The sequence below is a fragment of the Triticum dicoccoides genome, chromosome 4A (assembly GCF_002162155.2).
Source record: "Triticum dicoccoides isolate Atlit2015 ecotype Zavitan chromosome 4A, WEW_v2.0, whole genome shotgun sequence".
In the NCBI taxonomy this organism is placed as follows: Eukaryota; Viridiplantae; Streptophyta; class Magnoliopsida; order Poales; family Poaceae; genus Triticum; species Triticum dicoccoides.
The window spans coordinates 704,503,578-704,524,992 of NC_041386.1; the positions used below are offsets into that span (position 1 = coordinate 704,503,578).

The 21,415-nt window shown below is 47.0% G+C and overlaps 1 protein-coding gene across 1 annotated transcript; it reads left to right on the forward strand.

Moving 5' to 3' along the window:
* Positions 1 to 2,854: 2,854 nt before the first annotated feature.
* Positions 2,855 to 5,524, forward strand: LOC119288035. Its single transcript, XM_037567648.1, has 4 exons — positions 2,855 to 3,328; positions 3,482 to 3,671; positions 4,161 to 4,376; positions 5,053 to 5,524. Exons 1-4 carry the CDS (start codon positions 2,910 to 2,912, stop codon positions 5,284 to 5,286), a joined length of 1,059 nt encoding a protein of 352 aa, XP_037423545.1. The 5' UTR covers positions 2,855 to 2,909; the 3' UTR covers positions 5,287 to 5,524.
* The last annotated feature ends 15,891 nt before the right edge of the window (positions 5,525 to 21,415 follow it).

The following is a 21,415-nucleotide window of genomic DNA, read 5'->3' on the forward strand; positions in this document are numbered from 1 at the left end:
CTCGCGCCCCCCCACAAGACCGCCGCGCCCAAGCCGAAAAAGGTGATGACGCCCGAACAACGGGCAAAGGAGTCGGCCAAGAGGAAGGACCGGAGGCACGCGGCGAACACGAGGGATGAAGCCATCCTGGCGACCGCCGCCGCGCAACAGGAGGTCACCAACGCCCGCGTCGCGCCGGCAACGAGGGAGGCGCTCTATATGCTAGGGTTAAACCCTAGCCAGCACGGCCTCGTCTACGCCGCCGTGGCCGCGGCTAGCACCGGCTCATCCGCCTTCCATCTGACAGTGCTACCCGACTCGCCCCGCGCGTCGGCTTGCACCCCGGTGCCCGGCTTCCACATCTACCCGCAGGCCTCCCACCTCTCCGGGGAGTGCTCGCTGGAGGTGAGCGTGGTCGCGCCTTCCACGCCCGCGCCCATCGACCTCAATGCCACACCGGTGGCCGGTGGCTCGTCAACCGGAGGCGCGAGGAAACGCGCGCGGCAGACGCCACCCGACGTGCTGTCGGGCGCACAAAACCTGTTCGACGGAATGAACGACGTCCGCCGGTGACGACGACTACATCTAGAACATGATCTTCGAGGATGGTGTGCAGGCCACTGGCTTCGATCCCGACGAGACACAAAGCCAGGATGGCCGAGGGGGTTCACATCGTCCGCTGGCTACAATGAAGATCAGGCGGCGTTCATGCGTGATCAAGTCGGCCTGGACCTGGATGGTTTCCCTCTCGACCATGAGTTTCTGGAGGACTACGGGCTAGAGGAAGAGGACGAGTGCGAGATCGAAGGAGAGCCTTTGTTCGAGGACGAGCTCGCCAACCAAGCCGCCAGGTCGAAGCCGAAGCGCAAGAGCAAGCGGACCAAGGCTTACACGGAGGCCGGGTACAAGCTTCTTTGCGAATGTTGGAGAGACATTGGGCAAGACCCCAAGACGGGCGCCGAACAAAAGCATTCAACTTTTTGAATTCGTGTCCACCGTGAGTTCCATGAGCGCAAGATGTTTCCGCCGTACCAAATAGTAAGCGCGCACGGGTGGGTGTCCATTTCAAAGCGATGGAGGGTGATCCAACAAGAGTGCAACAAGTTTTGTGCCACTCTTGAGAGCGTCAAGGCCCACCCCGTGAGCGGCATCGGCATGCAAGACATGGTATGCTAGCAAGCCGCCCTCTTTTGTGTCATCAATTTTATGCTTGCGCGTTCATTTGCATACCATTTTGCCAATATGCTTGCATGAAATACATTTGTAGGCATTTCAAGCTTTGGAGACATTCAATGTCCAACACAATGGCAAGTGCTTCAACCTCTCCCATTGCTGAGGAGAAGTTCAAGGCGCAATATGCCGCCCTCAAGTCGCGTGGTGGGAAGCAAGCTGTGGAGGAGGTTGGGGACGGCGAGAAGGCTCGGCCGTGGGGGAAGACCAACTCCAAGAAGGAGGACAAGCGGGATGAGACATCGATCGCCTTGATTGCAACTATGGAGGGCATGATCATCAAGAAGGACTCAAGGGAGGAGAAGCGCCGGCAAGAAAGGGAAGAGCAAATGAACGTCTTCATGGAGATCCAAAGGAGAAGGCTTGAGTTGGACGCGGAGAAGCAAGCAAGGATGCTTGAGATGGAGGCAGAGAAGCAAGTCAAGATGCTAGAGATCGATGCCACCAACGCCAAGACCAAGGCGATAGAAGTGGCTCTCGTGACTATGATGACCGGGGTGGAGATCATGCAGGTGGATCTCAACACCGTGTCGACAAGGAAGAGGCCGTGGTTCGAGAAGATGCAGGCCGACATGCTCAAGTTCGACGACGAGTGATCTATGGAGGCAAGCGCAACCTTTTTTGTATGTCGGCAGGTGTGCTGGCATGACCACAGGGGCCGCGATGGCGTGGTCGAACTCAAGTCCCACCCTTTTTTCTGTGCTGGCATGTGTGTCGGCCGGCTGGCGAGTGCGCCAGCATGAACTGTGGTGATATTTTTTGAAGCCGGCATTGTATACCGGCGCTGGCATGGTGCCGGCATGAGACATCGCCGCTGGCAATGATTGTCCGCGGGCCTTTTAAAAAAAAGTTGAGTGCAGAAATAAAATGAGTCGACGCATTGAGCGCACTGCCGACCCAAATATAAAACAGGGCAGATGCTGGGCCCAAATGGACAAAAAGCGGAAAAATTCGCCGGATCGGCCGTTGGAGTTGCTCGTTGGAGTTGCTCTAGGTGCGCGCGCGTTGCTATTCTTACCGGCGCACACGCGCTGAGCAAGTGGCCCGCAATTCTCCGCCACTCACAAACAAATAAACAGTGCCGGCTCACTGACATGTGGCACGTGTGTGTGTATAGACTCCTACTTTACGTCTTGGAGGTTATGACACAACTTTCGTTGCTTTTTCCAGATCATGGTGTGTAATGTCTGCATGTCGTGAAACATCGACGAGAGTGATACACGATCGACTTTGTCTCAACTGACACAACTTTATTTGCTTTTTTCGTTTGGCCACACACAGGCTGCCTATATGGGGTCTGCTCACTGTAGGGGGTCTGCTCACTGTAGGCGGTCGTGTATCACGCACACCACCTTGCCCTATATCTTTGTGCGTGTTGAATAGGTTGCTGCGCGTGATACACGACTCCTGTTGCTGCTCGTGATACACGACTCCCTTTGTCGTCAGTTAAGCCTTGGGGTGTGCCTTGCCGTGTGTGCATGGCGCTACGGCGTGCCGCACGCCATCTCCTTGCTGACGCACCCCTCCGTCGCCCACAAGGGGCCCAGCCTGCAGCACGCCTCCTTGTTTGAGCAAGCTTGCAGTTCCGTCCGGGGCTATAAATAGGAGTACGTACGCACATATGTCTTATCAGCTTTCATAGAAAGACAACTTATACAAGTTGAGTCAAGTACCGCACCGCCACCCCTAGCTAGCTAGCAATGGCCACACCCACCGAAGAACCCACCATCACCATGGAGACCTGCGGCGACGACGTCTCCGACCCAACCATGGAGACCATCGGCGTCCTCTCTGATGTCTCCATGGCGAGCAGAAGCCTCCCCGTAGGCATCGTCTCCACCAATTTCAAGGTCACTCGTGGCTTCGGTGGAATGGCGGAGAACGCCAAGGTGAACGTCGACAGGCTGTATCTACGCCAGGTCATGACGGGCTGGGACGCGAATCAGTCAGACGTGATACAGCCCAATGCCGTGACAGGGCTAGGTAAAACTGCTGTGAACAACTGGGGTGTCTATGACGGTGCTGGCTCCAAGGCGGAACTTGTTGCCAAAACGCACGGTATGCACACACTTGCTGGCAAATGGAGCAATTGGTTTACCCTGGCGTTTGTGGTTGGAAGGTACGTAGAGTAACTCTTATCGTTTCGTTCCACTGTTTTTATTTTACATGTATGGCCAATAATACATGACAGTCTATGGGGCATGCAACCACTGCTGAGAATGGCCTAATTATTATCTAGGAGCAAAAGCGATAATATATATTGTGCATGCAGGTTCGAAGCGTCCACTCTTCAGGTTATGGGAGCTAATGATGAGGATGAAGCAGATAATGACTGGGCCATTGTAGGTGGGACCGGTGAATTCGCAATGGCTCGCGGTATCATCCGGAGAAGAGTATATAGTATAACAAACAATACATTAACACATGCGCTTACTATTGAATTCTTCTGCCACATGACGGAGGTAAGCGTGTAATTAATTTCAGGTCGTCCTCTTTGCATCATATACTCAAGTGGTCTCGTTATCTGATCAGTTTGCATTATATATGCAGTAAAATACTTATCGTTTCTTTTCTATTATTTCAAATCGAGCTCATTGTTGGAATATGTTATACGCTGGGGACCGCTACTATCATGTTAGTCTTAATTACATAGCCTAGTAGGTCCTGTAAAATATTGGAGGGCCATTTTTAGCCTGTAAATACAAACCCCACTAAGGGTCCATTTGTAGCTCCTAGTGTAGTGTTTTTGTAAATACAAACCCTACCGTGAGACATAAAGAGGACCTGGTCTCCCAAATCACCCGATAAAAGGGGTTGAGGGAGGAGAGGTGGAGGACTCTTCGTTTTTGACTTATGACTCTATTTGGCTCTCTCCTTTATTCCTTCACTCCCTCATTTTGTTGGGCTAAACCAACAATCGTGAATCATGATGCATGATCCTTCATATTCAGGTCGTCCCTTCACCTACAAAGAGAGGAACAGTTGGTGGAAATAGAGGCACCCTGCCTCGGGAAATGGAAGGCAAATCCCAACGTCTAGAAAATGTGACAATCTACCATGTAGGTGCAGTTGAAGGGTTTCAATTTTCCTACGTGGACGAAGACAGGAAAATCCGCACCACTGATACTTGGGGTCGAGTACATCCTGATCCTTTGCGCAAGACGGAAGTGAGTAGATTTCAAATTTTGCCATGCATGTGGGGTGCGGTTGTTTTGCAAATCATGTTATAGTTTATACCTGGCTTCGTCATGAAAGGACGGTGCAAATCTTTGTTTGGTTAGAGATAAACTAACCTAAACTTGACATCAATCTAGGGAAAATATTATCAAACGGTATGACTCCAAATATAGGTATATATATAGTATAATCAAAATATATATTACTTGTAAAATCGTACTCACTACGTTTTTTACATGTCGTAGTAGTTTTGTTATAAGTCAAACATTTGTATCTTTGACTATATAGATTCATAACATATATAAGATTTGTTTTTTAGATTTACTATGAAAAAATACTTTTATAGTATATAATTCATATATATGTTGTGAAACTATAAGGATGTTTTGAAATGATTAGATGGTTATTAACGTTTGACTTAAAGCACTACGACCTCTGAAATAAAAGAAGAGAGAGGGAGTACGTATAGTTGCTTATTTAGTAGTATGATATAATGTAATATCTTTTTATGGAAATTAAGATAGTTTGACCTAACATTATTTTAGACTTATATCTTTTTGGGGAGGTATGGAGTTTGTACCTATGTATATCTTTCATTCTATCACCTAACTAATAAATACTTGATGATATATCTTTTTTCCTCTTAACATATTATTTGTTTTACAGATAAAGTTTGGCCCATCAGAGTTTGTGAAAAAGGTCAATGGGGCTCAGAGAGGAGGCGAGGGCTGGCTGTCAAGATTTGAGATCGTCACCACCCACAAAACGTATGGTCCTTTTGGAGTTGACAATGGCACTCCAAATTTCAGTTATACCGTGCCGGAGGACGAGACGGTGGTGGGTTTCTTTGGAAACACTGATAACATTTTCGTCACTTCGATTGGTGTTTATACCATCTAAATCATTCAATATTCCACCCTGCTGCAGCCTGCAGTTACCTGCATGTCCCTTTTAATCATCAGCGTTTGATTTCTTCCCGTTTCCGCTATTCCAGCAATAAGATGGCTAGCTAACAAGGGTGTGTCCCCCTTGTCTATGCCGATTGCATTGTGATCTTTCGTAATCAAATCGGTCATGTAACATCTTTCCTTTGCAATGTTCAATGATGTTTTCAGAGATTGTTTTCTTCAGAATAAAACAGATCATATTGATGGTAAAGTAGAATGAGTAATTACGTTCATGTATTTCCATATCCATATAGCATCTGCCGATCCGCGTCTTCCCAAGCGTCCTTGTTGCTGTTTATTAGGTATGGTCGCCCTAACGGTGCTACGCCGTGTGCACCTCTATCACTGTATCACTGCTATTGATGGCGACTGACCCATGGTCTCGTGCTAGTCCACAGCCTCCTACACGTGCACAGTTTCCGTGCAGCACGACCGCCCTGTTGCCAATACCCGCCAGTCTCATCTCATGGTTTCTGCTCCAACATTCAGCATCGTGTGTGTCCCACCGTAATAGAACTAGCCCAAAATATGCAGACACGCCAAGTGTCTCATTGTGCGTCTCCTGCACTAAGGTCGGGGCTTCTCTCTACAACTCCAGGCAGCTTCGTCTTCCTTTTTTTCCATGGCTACATCTATGCACGCTATGTAGCACAAGAGATATAGTAGCGCATTGACGTGTCTGGCACACTCAAATAGCTCATATATATAATATGAATTATTTTTAATAGCATTAAATTTTAGCACATAACTCATAGTGTGGATATATAGCCTCACGTGAGTACGTGACAGCCTCGCATGATTTTAGAATATGTACATGACACCTCTTGATCATGAGATAGCTTTTCTCTCTCTTTTATTAATAAATTTGGCAAAGCCCTTTGTCATACGCACAATCAAGCAAGGCCCCAGGAGGGCCGGCAGGGCGCCATCAGTGCCGCTGCCGCCGACGTCAAGCTGTCTTATCGAGTCTTATTAGATTAGGAAAGAGTTAAGAGATTGAGTTTGCTTTGTTAGGAAGGAGAATACAAATCCTATAAGGTTATACGAGGTTGCTTAGGGGCTAAGTCTCCTAGGACTATAAATACAATGGGCCATGTAATTGTTCAATCTTTAAGAAAAAAAGAAGTCGAAAGACTCTGTCCCCTCGCTCTCAAGCTCTCTTGCGCGCCGCCTCCTCTCTCTCTCTCTCCTCCCTTGCGCCGCTGGCCCTACCCGTCAAACCCTATTACATCCGGTACTTGGAGCCACGTTACAGTCAACCACATGGAGGACCTCCACGCCGCCCTCGTCAGTTGGGAAAAAAAATCATGATTTTTTCCCCTTACCATCAGAACACAACATATCCAGATCTCTCCACCATCAAAAGGGAGAACATGAACCAGGATATCACCGATCCTCGCATGGAACGACTCGCCCTCGAGGAGAAGCTAGCACGCGTACACGACAACATCATCACCGACACCGCGGGCATCGAGCAAGCCCACCCCTATAGCACCGACATCACCATGGCCCAAGCCAAGTTGGATCTGGACGCAGTCAACGACGAAGAAGTCTTGCTACCGAGATATAGCAAGCAATGATCACAGCCAACGAATCCTCCATCAACACCACGATGAAGGAATCCCCTTCATCAGGCACCACAGAAATCATCAAGAAGGCACCGCATAACTTCCTTACAGCACCACTAGTACTACAGCCGCTTTTGCTGCTTTGCCCGAATCAGACCGTCGACGACGGCTATCATCCGGTCATCATCTTCAAGCTGGCCTTGGAAGATGACAGAAGTAGCCTGCAACCATGCAACGTTCACCTCAATAGAAAGATGCATATCCCAGGGAGATCCCAACATCAACATTATCATTCAATTGGGACAAGAGGTAACAACTATTACACTACCCAAGATTCCCCCTCATCATCCGACAGGAGATCCCATGGCACGCCGAGATGCAACACCACAACCGCCCGTGCCGCAGTCTACCGGCGAATGATTTGCTTGTCTGGGGTGAATGATAGAGCTATTCAGCTTGTTACTGCCATCTACTGCACGTTCAAACCCTCAGCAAAATCATGAGAAATAGAAAATGGGTGATTTTGCCCGGGCGCTACATGAGAATGCTTGGGCGCGAGATGTGGACCTAGAAGTCAACACAACTACTCTGCATGAATATCTTACATTGTGGACTTGGACTACTGGAATAGAACTTGACCAGACACGACAAGATGAGGTATTGTGGTCCTGAGAGAGAAGTGGAACCTTCAGCACGAGATCAGCCTATGCAAGCAACTATTGGGGCCGTGAAGTAGACCAACGTCCAAGTTCACTTGGAAAGCTAGAGCCCGCTAGATTGCCGTTTTTTCGCTTGGCTGGCCCTGCAGAATAGGTGGTGACCTCCGACCGTGTTGCGCGGAGATGACTTGATCATCAGGACCAATGCCCGTTGTGTAACCAGGAGGACGAAAGCATAGACCACCTACTTATACGATGCGTTTTTGCGAGGTAGATTTGGGCAGGGATATTCCAGGCTCTGTGCAAGCCAGACTGGGTGCCGACAACGAACTACACTCTCACGGGATGGTGCATTAGCAAAAGCACCAATGGGACACACAAGAGAATGCTCAATGCTCTACGTATTCTAGTCATGGGAGATATGGAAGCATCGCAATGCAATTGTGTTTGAGGGAGCTATGCCATCGACGAACTATGTACTCTGTAGGATCACGGAGGAGGGGCGCAATTCGAAACAAGCGGGATTAGTTAAAGGAGACCTTAACGGTTTCTTCAACCACGTGGAGCGGCGGGCTAGTGCGGTAAGTTAGCTTAGCAGTAGAGGGTAGGGTTTTCAGGTGGTGATGTTGTGCATGTAAAATCATGTAACAATATCGTGGATGGGCTCTTCACTCCACTCCTTTTTTTAATATATAGTACGCATACTCCCGCGTATTCAAGAAAAATAAAATTGTCGATTTGGTTGTCACTGGCGAATGATAGAGTAACTCAGTTATTAATTTACTTGATACTGTATTGACAAAACATGTTAGCTATGAAGTTAAAACCGGATAGGAAGATGTGTACATAGTATATTGTTGATCGGAGTTGACAGGTTTAGTCCTAGTAGTGATGCTCGTCCCGTTTGTGTCGATTGAGGAATATTCATTGTAACACCCCTGGTGTTACGAACTTGTTTAGCACCACACTTAAGCCTTAAGAGTAGCTAGCAAATAAGCTCATCGCATTTTAAATTTATTTCGCGCATAAAATAATAACCAGACTTTAGTTGACTCACTTTGGTAATTAAAAGAAATCAAGTTTGTATTGTAAATTAATTTTTCTAGGGCTTGATAATGCCTAATAAGAATTCTAACAAACAAAATGGTGATAAGTTATTATTTGTTATGGCATGAAAAACAATTTCTATAACAAAAATATAATGTAACCAATGTTTGGTGCTTAAATAAAGTTGAAGTACCGAATTGCATCGATGGATAGTTGGGAACCTCGGCTTTGGGGTCGTCACTTTACAAACCGTGCTTGGCACGTTCCCTGTAGTCCGAGCCTTGGACGCAGCGAGCCGCCTGCGAGAGAGCTCCCTCAGCCGTGCATCACAGCAACCACCGCGCTGTTGCTGTTCCGTCGACACACTCAGCACACACCAGCACTGTAAGCTCTTTCTTTTTAGAAAAGGAAAGATATTAATATCACACCTTCTACATTGACTAATGCATATAGCTATTCTTTATTGAGCTGTTTTACGGTGATTGGGTTAGTACTCGGAGTACTTAGCAGTACTTACATGTCTGATCACGTCTGATTTTTATTAGCCGTCAGATCTTGCGGGAAATTTTAATTGATTAAATTTAATATGTTAATTGCGATAAGGGCATAATGGTCCAGGGGAAAATATCTTTTCTTGAACCGATCACCTGAGGACCAGATCCATGTCTACTCGATTCAGTTCAGAATCCTCCTCCGATCTATTCGTCGCCGCTCGCCGCTCCTGACCTTCTCCGTCCTCGACCTGCCTGGCGAGAGGAATAAATTCATCGTCCTCGTCCTCCACCCTACCAACCCCAGCCCCCCACGCAGTCACCGAAGAAGAAGAAGGCCGGATCTGCGCCGGCTGAGTCGGCGGCGACCGCGGCGGGCGATCCCATCTCTTCGCGCGTACCATCCTTAAGGTATGAATTCGGCTTGGCGTTCTGCTCGTTCTCTTGGCCGTTGCGCCCCTCCACCGTGCATGCAGTACAACCTCAACCCCACAAGATCCGGGTACTGACTAGAACAACGAATGGAAAGCTTCATCGTGGCATAGTTTCTCTTGAGCTAATCGCATCATGTTTGTTTAAGTAAGATGTTGACGTTTGAGATGAGATATACTAAAGGAAGATGAGATACTGGTTCCATAATTCACTTAATTTAGTTTATTAAAGTCATCATCACTTTAGGTTTGCATAGCGCATGAAATATAGTTTAAAGGAAGATGAGATACTATTTGTTGGACGTTGATGATTGGTTTCCCTCACATGTCAAACCAGCAATGTCTTTTCCATGCACTTGTCTTTGCCTATGAGCTATTTTACACCTGCAACATTGATAAACAGAAAGATGTTGATGATTAGTTTTCCTCACATGTCATATGCAGGAAGACATGGCGTATGCAAGTGATGAGAGTATGTTCGAGTATGTAAATGTTGTCAACAAGATGTTTGATAGTGAGGCTGAAGGCTATGAATTCTACAACAAATATGCTCTTGAAAAAGGTTTTAGTGTGAGGAAAAGCTACGTTGAGTGGGATGGATCCAACAAATACATAATTTTAAGGAAAATTGTGTGTAGTCGTCAAGGGTTTCGCGAAGATAAGCACATGAAAAGAAAGATGGAAGATAGAAAGAGGAGGCCATGAAGTTTAACTCGTGTTGGGTGTAATGCTAAATTGGTCATTACGAGACAGGAGGAAACCGGTCGGTGGTTTGTCAAGGATTTCATCGATGAGCACAGCCATCCTCTAGCCCCACGGGATCTTTCTTGTCTGCTGCGTTCGCACAGACGAATTAGCGATGAGCAGAAAGCGGACATTGCGGACATGGAAAAATGTGGGATCCGTAAATACCGTATTATGGATATTTTGTGCTTTCAATACGGTGGATTTGATAAGGTTGGATGCATAAAGAGGGACGTTTACAATTTCTACCATGCTAATAAGCAGGAGACAATCAGTGCCGGTGATGCTAAAACGGTGATCATGCACATGATGGCGAGGCGAGAGCGAGATGTGGATTTTTTCTTCAAGTACTTGGTAGACGAGCATGGCCATCAGAAGGGACTGTTCTGGGCTGATAGTCAATCGCGACTTGACTACGAGGCTTTCGGAGACGTCATTGTTTTTTATAGCACATACAGAACCAACAAATACAATCTGCCATTCGTGCCTTTTGTCGGGTTGAATCACCACCGCAGCACTGTTATATTTGGCTGTGGTATAATTTCTCATGAAACAAGCCAGGCATACGAGTGGATGTTGCAGACCTTTTCTGATTGCATGGCACAGAAGCATCCGATATCTGTGATCACAGATGGGAACCTTGCAATGCAGAGAGCAATAAGGGTGGTCTGGCCAGACTCAAACCATAGACTATGTATATGGCACATTCAGCAGAACATTGTACGCCATCTGCATGATGACGACGTAAAGGAGGAATTCAGATCTTTCATTTATGATACTTCTTCCATTGAAGAGCATAAGATAAAATGGATACAATTCTTACAACGGAATAAAGTAACCAGTGAGGAGTCTTGGCTGCATCAGATGTATCAGATGAGAAAGTTGTGGTGTGCTCCATATCTTGAGGGGCGTTGTTTCCTAGGATTGAGCAGCAATCAAGGGAGTGAGAGCTTGAACTCTGTGCTACATACGCATCTTGAGGGTAAGATGTCGTTGTTTGAAATGCTAGAGCACTATGAGCGTTGCCTTGCGTCGCGACGGATTAACGAAGCTCTCCATGACGTCGAAGCCTTGCAGTCCGTTCCATTTATAGAGGAAAATGCTTCGCCGCTTGAGAAACACGCCGCAACAGTTTTCACATCTAGGGTCTTTAAGATGGTCTTATGGAGCATAGATGCTGTCAGCAAATGTCAGATTAGAGAGATACTAGATGGATCAGAAGATTCCACTTATGTTGTGTCCAAGCAGGAAAGAATGGATAAAAAGTTTGGAGTGCGCATTGAAGAGCAAGGAGGTCTTTTGCACAGGGTGAGTTGTTCTTGCCTTAAGCTGGAATGCGCAGGCACACCATGTTCCCACATTTTTTACATATTGGGGATTTTAAAACAAACAATTCTGCCCGGTTGTTGCGTTCCCACTAGGTGGACTATGAATGCAAAATGTGCATACGCACCTACCAGAAAAAACCAGATGTATGACTATTCGCTAAGCCTGCAGAGGTACCGCGAGTTGCGGAATTGTAGTCACGCCGCAAGTTTCCAGGCATGCCACTCTGATGAGGACTATCACCGTCTAAAGATGCTTTTGCAAGCACAACATCATGGCAAGCAATCAAGTTTTGAACTAGGTGACAGCAAGGAGTCAACTAATGCTCAGCATAATAGCATTAGGTTTGGCCCGTTGATGCCGCACTCGCAGAAAGTTGATAAGGTTCTGGATCCCGTGCATGTGCCAGGACGAGGTGCACCGAAGAAAAGGCTGCAGGCAAAGACAAAGAAGTCAAGATCACAGAATATCTGTGGCTATTGCAAGAAACCAGGTCACAATCTGTCACATCCCTAGTTCTGGCCTGTCCTATGCCTGCTTCCATCTGAGCATCATGTTTAAATTTTTGAAACCTGAACTGAGGAATTTTGGAAGCCTCAAAAACTTAAATAAAAGAGGGGCAAAACCCCTAGAAATCTCATTCATTGCTCCAAAAATGCCCCTTTTAAATGTTTGATAATTTTTGGTAAGGGTTCTGGTCCCAACCAAAATATTGAACATTTTTAAGGAATTATTTTTGGGACTTTGGATTTAATTCATTAGCTATTTGAATTTGAATTATATTCATATAATTAAAATATAATTTCAAATACCCCCTGAAATATTTTATAAGCTTTTGGAAAAGTCCATCTAGCAATATAAAATATTCAGAGGAGTTTTTGGCATTGTTTGAATTATTTTAAATTCAAAACAGTGGCAAAATAAATTAAATAAAATAAAACAAAACAAAACAGAAATAAAAGACAGAGGAGAGAAACCTTACCTGGACTTACCTCTGCAGCCCACCAGGCCCACCTGGCCAGCCCAGCCCATCTCCACCCCCCCTGTCGTCTTCCTCCCTGCCAGGAGGACACACACCGCGACGCCGCCGCGCGCGCCACCTCCTGCTTCCCCTGGCCACCTCCTGCTTCCTCCCCGAGCCCTCTAGCGATGCCACGGAGTCGTCCCCGACCGCTATCCCTCCCTCTGCTCGCTCTGGCTCTCTCCCTCTCCCGATTTGGAGCACCACCGAGAGCCACCGGAGGGCGCCGCCGTCGCATCCATAGCCACCGGCCACCCCTCGCCCTTCCGATGAGCTCAGGAGCTCCGTTCCGACCCCATGGAGCTGCACACCGACGCACGCGACCAGAGGAGGCCCCAGTCGACCGGAGCATCGTCGTCTTCATCCCCGGTGCCCGGAGATCGCCGTCGTCAATTCGCCATTGCAGAGGCTTCCCCGAGCCCACCGAGCTTCTCTCCCGACCCCTTGTGAGCTCCTACGCCTTTCCCCTCTCTCCCCGAAGTCTAACTCGCCCTCTAGCACTAGCGCTGCCGCGCCCGAGAGCTTGCTGTCACCGTCCATGGCGCCGCCACGGCCACAGCTGCTGCCACTCGCGTCCGAGCATTGCCGCGTGCTCAGCACGCTCCCAGGAGCCGGGCGCGCCCACCTGTTCGACCTACCGTTCCCCCTAGCGCCAACCCGCATCAACCCCGAGCTTCGGCCGCCGCCGCGAGCTCGATTCCGGCGAGCCCGTTCGACCTCAGCCCCTCCCGCTTGCCTAGATGGATGCGGCTGAGCGCCAGCTACGCGTAGATGATCGCTGCCGCTGTTTTGGTCGCCGGAGGACGTTTTCCGAGCCCCTCCGCCGCGTCTGGACTCGCCGGCGGTTAAACGCCGGCGACCGTTGACCCCTGACCGGCGTGGGTTGACCCCACTGCCCGGTTGACCCTCCCCTCTCTCTGACTGACATGCGGGCCCAGGCTCTAATTAAACTTAGGTTAGTTAACTGTGTCACTGACGTGTGGTCCCCACACGTCAGGTTTGACCGGACCAGCCCCTGTTGACCTGTGACGTCAAGGTGATGTCATGCTGACGCAATATTCATTTTCTGGAATTTAGTTTATTTTATTATATTCAGGAAATTCCAGAAAATAGCTAAAACTTCTAAAAATCATAGAAATTCAACCGTAACTCCAAATTAAATAATTTATATATGAAAAATTATCAGAAAAATTCAAGGAATCCATCTGTACCATTTTCATGCATGTTAGAACAACTTATAGCTGCTGTTTAGCACAAATCAACTAAAGGGCATTTGAATAATCACATATGGAGTTTGAATTTGAATCTTGTATTCAAACCAACTTCATTTAATCTATTGCTAGTTGCATTAGCTCATAACACATTCATTTTGCCATGTCATGACCATGCATCATATTGTGCATTGCATTGATTGTGTTCCCTTCTGTGTTGCCGGTATTTGTCCCCTCTCGATAGACGTGATACCGATGATGTGATCGTTGACACTGATGAAGACTCAATGTTATCTTCAGAAGTGCCAGGCAAGCAAAACCCCCTTGTTCATTCCGATACAATCCTACTCTCTCGCTCCTGCTCTCTTTTACTGCATTAGTACAACACCGATTCATCTGTTACTTGCTGCGGTAGCTGAACCCCTTTATCCTTTGCATGACCTGTCATTGCCACAGTAAATAGATAAAACCCACTAGCATGAGTAGGAGTTGTTTGAGCCCTGTTGTGCCTACTCATTCATGTTTGTTTGTCATGCCTGCTACTGCTTAGAGTTGAGTCGGGTCTGATTCATCGGGGATGAATCAGAGGTGTGTGAACATGTCCTACTATGTGTGAGCTAAGTGTGTGAACACGATTTGGTAAAAGGTGTCGGTGAGAGGCCATGTAGGAGTACATGGTGGGTTGTCTCATTGCAGCCGTCCTCAGGAACTGAGTTCTGTGTTTGTGATCCATGATTCAACTACTACCATACATTGGGCCCTGAAATATGACCCCGCTCGACTTCTTATTCACCCTTGTCCTCTGTCCAGGAGTTGCAAGTAGTTTCTGGTGTTTGTAGTATGCTGGAGGCCGTGGACAGCGCTGACCGTAGGGGTGGGCTGTGATGCGGTAGGCACGTGGCCGGGTATACCGGGCGCCCGTTTGGTGTCACGGAACCCTGTTCACATCGTTTGGGGCTGTGAGCGAAACTCCGGCCGGATCTCCTCATGGATGGAACCCGAATAGGCGATAAACCTGGACTAGAGACTTGAGTGTTTAGGTAGGTCGTGGTCTACACCCACGTCGGCTTTCGCTTGAAGTCTGCCGAGCACATGTCGTGTGCAGACGCTAAGTGGTGGAAACATGTATGAAGAAGTACACCCCTGCAGGGTTAACATCATCTATTCGAATACCCGTGTCCGCGGTAAAGGACTTCTGGGTTGCTTATATCAGTTCATAGACAAGTGAAAGTGGATACTCTAAAATACGCAAGATAAGCGTGAGTACTATGGATGGCGTTCTCGTAGGGAGACGGGAGCGGATCCATAGTGGTGTATTGGTTGGTGAATATGTGGACTCGTGTGCGCCACCTCAAAAGAGTTACTTGCAGTCGTAGTTCAGGATAGCCACCGAGTCAAAGCTGGCTTGCTGCAGTTAAACCCCACCATCCCTTTGTTGATAATGATGCATATGTAGATAGTTCTGATGTAAGTCTTGCTGGGTACATTTGTACTCACGTTTGCCTATTTTATGTTTTTGCAGAGAGACTTCAGTCTCACTAGTAATTCCGCGTGGTCTTCGACGTTTAGCTTGTTACCTCAGCTACGATCTTGAGCCCTCGGCAGGATCTGGTAGATAGTCAGGCTTCTCAGCCTTTTTCATTTATAGATGTCTGTACTCAGACTTGATAGCTTCCGCGTGTGCTTTGATTTGTATGCTCTGAATGTTGGGTCGTGAGACCCCTGTTTGTAATATCTCGCTCCTCGGAGCCTATTGAATAAATTACTTGAGTCGTAGAGTCATGTTGTGATGCCATGTTGTATTTGCACATATCGAGCATATTGTGTGTATGCTATTGAAATGCTTGGTATGTGTGGGATCTGACCATCTAGTTGTTTATCTTTAGTAGCCTCTCTTACCGGGAAATGTCTCCTAGTGTTTCCACCGAGCCATGGTAGCTTGCTACTGCTCCGGAACACTTAGGCTGGCCGGCATGTGTCCTTCTTCGTTCCTGTGTCTGTCCCTTCGGGGAAATGTCACGCGATGAATATCGGAGTCCTGTTAGCCCGCTACAGCCCGGTTCACCGGAGTCCTGCTAGCCCAGTGCTACAGCCTGGATTCACTCGCTGATGACCGACACGTTCGATGCTGGGTCATGATTGCCTGTCCCTGTAAGTCTGTGCCACTTTGGGTTTACGACTAGCCATGTTAGCCCAGGCTCCTTATCATATGGATGCTAGCGACACTATCATATACGTGTGCCAAAAGACGCAAACGGTCCCGAGCAAAGGTAAGGCGACACCCGTGGGAATACCGTGCGTGAGGCCGCAAAGTGATATGAGGTGTTACATGCTAGATCGATGTGACATTGAGTCGGGGTCCTGACAGCATTGGTATCAGAGCTTGACTGCCTGTAGGATTACCAAGCCAAACTGGTCGAAGTTGAGTCTAGAAATTCTTTAGTTATATAAGGGAATTGATTGTGGGATGGAACATAAGGCTCTTTTTACTCCTTATACCTCATGGCCTTCTGATCTGAGTCATCATCTTCTCTTCTACGGGGATTAAGAACTAGGCTATCTCTTCTTTCTATTAGGATCACGTGTTACTAATCAGTAGACTTATAAGATTGTTGGATTTAAGTCTCAGTTCAGTTCCTACTACTTCCGTATGTTAATTGTTGATCTCGGAACCTTGATATTGTGCTTCTGAGTGGTTATGCCACCATTTTGTAGTATGTCTCAAATCTTTTCTGAGCATTTACAGCCGTTATGCTGCCCGAGTCATCCCAGGTTTCTAAATAGTCTGATGCATTTGCAAAATCCTTTCCCTCTGGTTTCGATGTTCCTTTATGCCAGCTCAATCACACTAATTGTTGAGTTGAGGTATTCTATTGCCTTGGCATTTATGTTGGAATTATTATTATGACCCTAGGTGTCTCAGGGGATCATCTAGTGGTCTAGCCATGATTTGTGTTCTAGTGTGATGATTCTGGCCTTTATTCTTGAAAGCATTCCGTGATGCTACTTAGTAGTAGGTATTCTACTCCTGGGTTTTGAACCCGAGATTCACTCTACTTACCTCATGTTGATAGTGTTTGCTAGTTCCTTTAGCATATTAGTAACCTTTGCGATAGTTCTCGAGGTTCGTGGTACATCCTTCTTCCAATTACCATGAACCATTCTTGGCAGGAGTTCTTCTGAACCAAAAGATGACAACAAGAGTGCTCTCGATGAGTTCTCCATGCTATATTGTGACTCTGCCAGCTCAACCTTTCTGCATGGGTTATCCGGAAGAATTATGTTGAACTTGGTTCGACATACTAATCTATACATCCACAACTCAGAAAGTTATATGTTCCTTTGAGTTGTCCCTCTTTAGTTGTCTACTGATCTTCGTCTATCAGTTGATAGTCAAGAGTATGCGTGCGTTCGTTTATCGATGCCTATTACTCTTGTGGTCCGTCAAGCCATTCTATCGCGGAATGACTAGGAGAAACAAACTCCAGTACCTCTTCCCTATCCAGGATTGGGTCAAAGAAGTTGTGCTCCGCAGATCGAATTGCTAATCCAGCTTTTGTTCTGCTCTACCTTGGAGTATTACAAATTTTATATCGAGATTGTTGTAGGAATTGCACACCATCCTATGAACTCTTGGTACAGTGATACTTCCTGCCATCATTGTCATTCCTCGGCCCTCGTGTTGATGCAACCGGAATACCGACAAATGAATTGTGATGTGTGAAATCAATACTCCCAGCAACCTCGTTGCTTGGTAGTTAAAGGGTAATAATTTCATTCTTAGCGTGTTGGTTTTAAATCATCCTTCTAAGACTGATCGTGCTACCTAGTCCTTATTTCGGTGCAACCTTCGATTGATGAGTTAGGATCTTGTCAAGTCCTCACTCATTTGATCATATCGTCTTGCCCTCAAAAGCGAGATTGTTCTCGAGCTTAGTAACATATCGGTGGTTCGTGATTTTCCGAATATCTTCTCGGAAGTATTACCAGGTTGTTCCCTGACTGTTATGTTGAGCTCGTGATCAAGTTGGTTTCTTGTGAACCACCTTCTCTCCAAGAATCGGTGTTAGATATCCCTGAGCTAGTTGGTTAAGCTAGACAACAACTTGGAGAGTTGGAAGATAAAAGCTTGCCTGACTTAGTTCGTTCCAAAGGGATATTCTTGTGTAGTGTGTGTTGAAGAAAGATGATATCTTCATCGATTGGTCCCTGTGATCAGTTGCTGGACCTATTGTTTTATTAATCCTTTGATTTGAGTGTGGGCCATCGTCAAGTCAAACCAGTACCAACGATGCTCGTAATGTTGTCTTATTCGTGGTTGATCCCTCGAGCACACACCATTACATCTTTGGTCTGACCAATACTATCACCGTGTTCACTTAACTATGGAATTCCTTTTAAAAGGAAACCTAGATGAATTGTTGTTGAGCCCATTGACAACATCCTTATCTCCTTCATGATTTTGTTGAACATTAAGCTAGTGTTGGAAACTTTTGAAAGCATTTGTTCATGCTAGCTCATGAAGCATATGTTTGGATAAAGGTAGTGACTTCCTTTAATTCATGTGCATCTGATGCGAGTTGCCGCCGTGGATTCGAGAAAGTCAATGTTGTTTCCTTTGGAATCATCCCAAATCAGTCATGCACACGTGCGAAGAATTCTGTGGTTTGAAGACTTGCAACCTTCAATCTATATGTACCCCTAGCACACCAAGCCACTGATTGATTTGTTCAAGGAGAAGGAGTTCCTTCATAAGAGCTAATCCGGAATTATGTAAGGACTTCGATACCCTCGTTGATGGTTCCCCCTCCTGAACTCGGTAGTGTTTTATTATAAGACTACTTTGTGGTCATGCTTGTCTTGGACAACGTGTTCACATGTTTGTAGCAGAACCAGCTCATGTTTTGGAGTTTGCTATCGTAGTTCATTTCCCGAGAATCTCGCAACGTTATCTCGTCGAATTGTGTTGCAAACTTCCGTTTTTCTTCCTAGACTCGATGAGTCTGGAATATCCTGACACCAACCAGATCTGAATCTCAGGCAGATATGATGGTTGGAATATTTCCCAAGAATTATAATATTGGTCGCGCGATAACCGGTAAAGTGGATGTCGTGGCCAACACACCCGGCCGAAAGACCTATTATTGTAGTATCTTGATTGAAGAAGTTGGCCACCTCCCCATAGGGATTTCGTAGGGTTTACTCCCTAGTTGCCCCTATGGATTTTTGTATTCCCGAAGTCCGACCTTTTACTTGATGTTCTAGATATCAAACCATATCTATGAATGGGTTACACTAGCACATCAAGGAGAACATTAGAAGCGGAGTGCTAAATGTCTCTCGGTCGATCATCCAGATTTTATTTCCTTGGCCTCGCTAAGACGAAATCTGAGAAGTGTTATCTTCCTTTGCATCTGCATCATCCATCATCATTCATCGTGGTAGCAAGTTGTGTTGCCAGGATCCTTGACACGGATATTGGTAAAACCCTGATGAATATGGAAATGCTCAAGTTCTTGAGAGCACGCACAAGCGCTACGTGTTATCATCGGCACTAACTGGGTTTGCTCTCAGTTTCCTCGGCAATGCTATGACCTATTCAAACAGTGAATTCACTCTCTATTGTTGGGTTCTTCCCCAGTTACCAGAATCATTCCCAGCATTTGCATTTTGTTCCTAGCTTGCACCGCCAATGTGTCATTCTACCATGGGTCTCTTCCATTTCCGGTGATAAGCAAATTCATCCATTACGTTGTCTTCAACAAGGTAATCCACATCATCCAAGTTTGAGTATGCCATTCTACCGACCCCCTCCAAACGATCGCTCGAGAATTGTCTTAGGCTGGTTTAAAGAGTTTCAATGATCTCTGAATCAAAAGTAATTCTTTTTTCCACTTAAGGGGATATCTCTACGAGTCACCTTCCCTAAGGTGTATCGTTATGGTATCATGGCAACTCAACTCCTCGCTACGTTGACAATCGTTTACCACCTTCTTAAGCGTGAAATTGTTGTCTACCTAGTGAACCTTCGTCATCCGTCTCTTTCCACCCCTCTTGATGTGTATCTCGTGTCTCAACCCGAGAGATGGTCCTATGTCTCATTCCGTGAGTTGTTCGATCTTCGAGAAGATCGACCCTACTAGAGTCTCCTTCTTTCCTCCATGTCATGTTGACAGGATTTTTCAAGGCAAGACTTCAAGACAATGATGGTGAATGAATCAACGTTCAACTGAAGTGCACCCTGGATCGTGAAGATTATACTAGTCTGCGTTACCCTTCACTTTACCCTACGCTTGAATCTCGAGACGAGATTCTTGTTTAGTGGGGGTGAGTTGTCACATCCCTAGTTCTGGCCTGTCCTATGCCTGCTTCCATCTGAGCATCATGTTTAAATTTTTGAAACCTGAACTGAGGAATTTTGGAAGCCTCAAAAACTTAAATAAAAGAGGGGCAAAAACCCTAGAAATCTCATTCATTGCTCCAAAAATGCCCCTTTTAAATGTTTGATAATTTTTGGTAAGGGTTCTGGTCCCAACCAAAATATTGAACATTTTTAAGGAATTATTTTTGGGACTTTGGATTTAATTCATTAGCTATTTGAATTTGAATTATATTCATATAATTAGAATATAATTTCAAATACCCCCTGAAATATTTTATAAGCTTTTGGAAAAGTCCATCTAGCAATATAAAATATTTAGAGGAGTTTTTGGCATTGTTTGAATTATTTTAAATTCAAAACAGTGGCAAAATAAATAAAATAAAATAAAACAAAACAAAACAGAAATAAAAGACAGAGGAGAGAAACCTTACCTGGACTTACCTCTGCAGCCCACCAGGCCCACCTGGCCAGCCCAGCCCATCTCCACCCCCCCCTGTCGTCTTCCTCCCTGCCAGGAGGACAGACACCGCGACGCCGCCGCGCGCGCCACCTCCTGCTTCCCCTGGCCACCTCCTGCTTCCTCCCCGAGCCCTCTAGCGATGCCACGGAGTCGTCCCCGACCGCTATCCCTCCCTCTGCTCGCTCTGGCTCTCTCCCTCTCCCGATTTGGAGCACCACCGAGAGCCACCGGAGGGCGCCGCCGTCGCATCCATAGCCACCGGCCACCCCTCGCCCTTCCGATGAGCTCAGGAGCTCCTTCCGACCCCATGGAGCTGCACACCGACGCACGCGACCAGAGGAGGCCCCAGTCGACCGGAGCATCGTCGTCTTCATCCCCGGTGCCCGGAGATCGCCGTCGTCAATTCGCCGTTGCAGAGGCTTCCCCGAGCCCACCGAGCTTCTCTCCCGACCCCTTGTGAGCTCCTACGCCTTTCCCCTCTCTCCCCGAAGTCTAACTCGCCCTCTAGCACTAGCGCTGCCGCGCCCGAGAGCTTGCTGCCGCCGTCCATGGCGCCGCCACGGCCACAGCTGCTGCCACTCGCGTCCGAGCATTGCCGCGTGCTCAGCACGCTCCCAGGAGCCGGGCGCGCCCACCTGTTCGACCTACCGTTCCCCCTAGCGCCAACCCACATCAACCCCGAGCTCCGGCCGCCGCCGCGAGCTCGATTCCGGCGAGCCCGTTCAACCTCAGCCCCTCCCGC

What these genes read in the sequence shown, in the direction of transcription:
- LOC119288035 (XM_037567648.1), top strand. Translation starts at nt 2,910, where the DNA reads ATGGCCACACCCACCGAAGAACCCACCATCACCATGGAGACCTGCGGC. An exon ending in TCTTCTGCCACATGACGGAG is followed by an intron (nt 3,672 to 4,160) that starts GTAAGCGTGTAA and finishes CTTCATATTCAG; the next exon opens with GTCGTCCCTTCACCTACAAA. An exon ending in ATCCTTTGCGCAAGACGGAA is followed by an intron (nt 4,377 to 5,052) that starts GTGAGTAGATTT and finishes TTTGTTTTACAG; the next exon opens with ATAAAGTTTGGCCCATCAGA.